Source organism: Vitis vinifera, chromosome 18 (assembly GCF_030704535.1).
Source record: "Vitis vinifera cultivar Pinot Noir 40024 chromosome 18, ASM3070453v1".
Lineage (NCBI taxonomy): Eukaryota > Viridiplantae > Streptophyta > Magnoliopsida > Vitales > Vitaceae > Vitis > Vitis vinifera.
In genome coordinates this window covers 30906310-30910931 of record NC_081822.1, presented here as the reverse complement: position 1 = coordinate 30910931, position 4622 = coordinate 30906310, and the positions used below count along the sequence as shown (strand labels likewise).

Genomic DNA, 4622 nt, shown 5'->3' with positions numbered 1-4622 from the left:
TGATCGTCTCACCTATATTAGTTCCCTTTTGGAACTCGGTGAAACCTAGAACATTAAGGAGGTGCTCTAACAAAACCAAGACGTTTTCACGTGGACCCACTCCGATATGCCCGGGATCCACCCATCAGTTGTCTCCCATCGACTTAACATTTTGCCTTCATCAAGACCTGTCCGACAAAAGGTTAGACGATTTCATCCGAATAGACAGAAGATCATTCAGGGTAAGGTGGATAAGTTATTGGACACCGGGTTCATCAGGGAAGTTGAGTACCCGGAATGGTTGGCAAATGTGGTGGTAGTCCCCAAAAAGGAATGAAAGTGGTGAGTGTGTGTTGATTACACCAACCTCAACAATGCATGCCCAAAAGATAGTTTCCCGCTGTTGCGGATAGATCAAATAGTGGACTCTACTACTGGGCAGGGGATGCTTTTCTTTCTAGACGCCTTCTCCGAATACCATTAGATCCTCATGGCCCTCGTGGATGAAGAAAAAACTGCTTTTATAACGCCGCATTGGCTTTATTGTTATAAGGTCATGTCATTCGGACTCAAAAACGCTGGCGCCACCTACCAAAGATTGATGACAAAGATCTTCAAGCCCTTGATCGGTCGCACGGTAGAAGTGTACATTGATGACATAGTGGTCAAAAGCAAACTAGAGAAGAGCATACCCACCACCTGCAAGAAGTCTTCCACTTGCTGAGGAGATACGACATGAAGCTTAACCCGTCCAAATGCGTTTTCGGCATGAGCGCGGGAAAATTCCTAAGATTCATGGTCACCCAAAGAGGAATAGAAGTCGGCCCGGATCAAATTAAGGCGGCCATGGAGGCACCCGCCCCTAGTAATAAAAAGGAGTTGCAACGCCTCACCAGAAAGCTCGTCACATTAGGACATTTCATAGCCCAATTCACAAACAAACTGCGTCCTTTCTTTCTGGTATTAAGGAAGGCTAACGCGACTGGATGGACGAATAACTGCCAGAGTGAGTTTGAAAAAATCAAACAGTACCTTACGCAACCACCCATCCTGAGCACCCCTCAGCCTAGAGAGTGGCTGTACATGTATTTAGCGGTATCTGATTGGGCGGTTAGCGCTGTCTTGTTTCGTTGTCCATCATGCAAAGAACAGAAGCATGTTTATTATATCAGTAGAACGATGGCCGATGCAGAAACAAGATATTCAAATATAGAACAAACTGTGTTAGCCTTGCGAAGCGTCGCCCAAAAGCTTCGCCCATATTTCCAAGCTCACCTAATAGTCGTGCTTACCGACCAACCCCTCCGAAGCATCCTGCACAAGTCGAATATGTCTGGAAGGATGCTGCAATGGGTCATAGAGTTGAGCGAGTATGGAATTGAATACCAGCCTAGGTTGTCCATGAAAGGGCAAGTCATGGCTGACTTTGTGGTTGAGTCTCCCCAATAGCCCGCTCGGGGCGGAGAATCCAACAAGATGGAGTGGTGGACCTTACGAGTCGACGGAGCCTCCCGGTTGTCAAGATCCAAAGTAGGACTACTGCCATAATCTCCAACTGGCGAACAACTGGAGCAGGCCATCCAGCTCGGATTCCCCGCATCAAACAACGAAGCCGAGTACGAAGTCATTCTATCCGGATTGGACCTCACACTCACACTATCCGTCTCTAAGCTCATAATCTACAATGATTCTCAACTCATTGTGGGACATATGCAAAAAGAATATGGAGCCAAAGACGAACGCATGTCCCAATACCTGACAAAAGTGCGGGGCACCCTACAGCAATTGGACGAGTGGACTATCGAAAAAGTCCACCGGGCAGACAACGTACGGGGTGATGCATTGGCAAGGATAACTGTCTCGCTTCCCATCAAAGAAGCCATGTTGCTACCCATATATGTGCAGGCTAATCCCTCCATCGTAGAATCGCCCGCCTGCAATGCTATTGAAGAAAGCCAAGCATGGATGAGTGTCATAAAGAAGTATCTCCGGACAAGCGCTCTGCCCGAGAAATCCAAGCATGCGCATAAGATCCATGTGCAGGCTGGCCGTTTCACCCTGATTGGGGAGTGTCTTTACAAGCGATCTTCTACAAGCCCCTACCTCATATGCTTCGACCACTCGGAAGTCTAGTATGTGCTAGCAGAATTACATGAATGCGTATGCGGCAACCACTCAAGAGGACGATCTTTAGCACATCGCGCCCACTCGCAGGAGTACTACTGGCCCACTATGAAGTAGGATGTGGAAACCTATGTCAAAAATATGACAAATGCCAAAGACACGCACCCATCCCACATGTGCCATCCTAGACGTTGAACCCGATAACAAACCCTTGGTCATTCGCGCAATGGGGGATGGACATAATGGGACCTCTGCCCGTTGCGGCTGCCTAGAAGAAATTTCTACTCGTTGCCGCGGATTATTTCAGTAAATGGGTAGAGGCGAAGGCATATGCTAGCATCAAAGACAAAGACGTCATGAAATTCATTTGGAAGAACATCATTTGCCGGTTTGGAATCCTTCAAGCAATCATAGCCGACAACGGCCCACAGTTTGACAGCATTTCCTTATGAAATTTTTGTTCAGAACTCAAAATCCAAAATTTATACTCCACACCACGGTACCCCAAAGCAATGGGCAGGCAGAAGCAATGAACAAGACCTTACTTTCAGCATTAAAGAAAAGACTGGAGTGAGTCAAAGGAAAGTGGGTGGAGGAACTGTCCGGCGTCTTGTGGGCCTACCGGACAACGCCCAAACAACCAACAGGAAACACTCATTTCACACTCGCATATGGAATGGACGCAGTCATCCCCACGAAAATAGGCTTGCCTATGACCCGGACTGTCGTACAGGGTCATAGGGATGAAGACCAAGAACTCGGAAAGAACCTAGACTGGGCGGATGAAGTGAGGGAAAGTGCATCCATCCAGATGGCCGCCTACCAGCAAAGGGCGGCTGCTCATTACAACCGTAAGGCACGACCTCAAGTCTTCAAGATTGGAACACTTGTCCTCAAAAGAGTCTTCAAAAACACAGCCGAAATGGGGGGGGGGGGGGGGTAGGAAGTTCCAAGCGAATTGGGAAGGCCCCTACATTGTCTCAAAAATAGTGGAGCTTATCATTTACAGAAGTTAGATGGAACCCCTTTACTCCGTCCATGGAATGTATCTAACCTTAAGTAGTATTATCAGTAAAAAGAAACAATGGGCAAGAAAAGAGTAAAGCAATGTGGCATTTATAAATAAGTGTAAGAATTATCTTTACAAATCAACCAAATCATTCACGACAAAAAAAAAAAAAGTTATGTGGGGGAACTACACAAAAGTTGAGTCGTCTCATCGCGGAGGACCTCCAGGTATCTCATCCTCGTCATCAGAAGGGAGGAAAGGAATGTCATACATGATGCCATTTTTCTTCATACATGATGTCATTTTTCTTCATACATGATGCCATTTTTCTTCATACAACAGCAGTAGCCAAAAAAGTACATTTCATCCACTTGCCTCTGGTACTCCGTTTCCAACTTCTTCTTCTGCACGGCAAATTCGGTATCCAGCTCTTTCTTCTAGTTGAGCAAGCCCGGTGTTCATCCACTTCCCTCCTTAATTGGGAGTTCTCCTGCTCTGCCCCTTTGAACTTAGCCTCCATAGTCTCTCATTTCTCCTTCAGCCGATCCGCCTCAGCCCGAATCGCCCTCTTCTCTTTTTCAACCAGCTTCAGTGTCTTGGCTCAATCCGCAACGGCCTTTTGAGCAGCAACCAAGTCAGCCTCCACTCGCTCCAGCTTTGCGCGCAACACTTCGATGTCACCTAGGTGGTGGGAGATAAAGGCCCGCATAGCCTCTACCACCTCCAATCGCTTGAAAAGTTGTGCGCGTTGTCGCATCATGTTGCGGATGCCAGCTACCAACTAGAAGAGATAATAAAAACCAAGTTAGTACTAAGCGGTGGAGTATGCATTACTTGAAAATGGGGCAAGATAAAAGGAATTACCACTTCTGCACTCTCTGGTACCGTTAATTCCTGCAGCTGTTGAATATGGAACACAACAAATTCAGGAGTGATGAATAGGAGCCGGGCTAAGACGAAGGAAGGAGGGTCACCGCCCATATTCACAAATATTCGCTTGGTAAGGGGGAAAGAACTCTTAACATTTTTGTAGATGGAGCTTCAGCGTCTGTGAAGCACGGTACACGCTTCAACATCTCCATCATTTCGTCCCATCTTGGAGGAGTTGTAGGAATAGAACTGTCATTCTCATCCGAGACCCCCTCGGCGGGAGCAGCATCCGGACTTGCCTCTTTCTCTGCATCCGGAGCGCTGCTAGGTCCCGCTACATTTGACTAGGCCACGACCACTATGCTAGGTCCCACTACATCCGACTGGGGCACAGTCATTGGAGGAGCCCCCCTCGTCGGCTCCTCCTGAACCCTCTCCGGGCAAGCCTTTTTGGCTGGGGAAGGGACCATGTCGATCGTCTCATAGAAGCGTTTGTGGTGCCTCTCCTTAAATCTGGCTCTTAAGTCATTCATGTCCTCCTCCTCCTCTGACTCCTTTACAACTCCCAGAGCAATAGACTATGACCCGGACTGAGAAGGGCCAGTCCTCGGATCAATGGTACCAAGCATCAACGAGCTAG

General features: G+C 47.7%; 1 protein-coding gene across 1 annotated transcript; it reads left to right on the top strand.

Moving 5' to 3' along the window:
• Positions 1-825: 825 nt before the first annotated feature.
• LOC109121635 (uncharacterized) lies at positions 826-2112 on the top strand. Its single transcript, XM_019216369.1, has 2 exons — positions 826-1410; positions 1555-2112. The coding sequence occupies exons 1-2, from the start codon at positions 826-828 to the stop codon at positions 2110-2112; spliced, it is 1143 nt and encodes a 380-aa protein (XP_019071914.1).
• The last annotated feature ends 2510 nt before the right edge of the window (positions 2113-4622 follow it).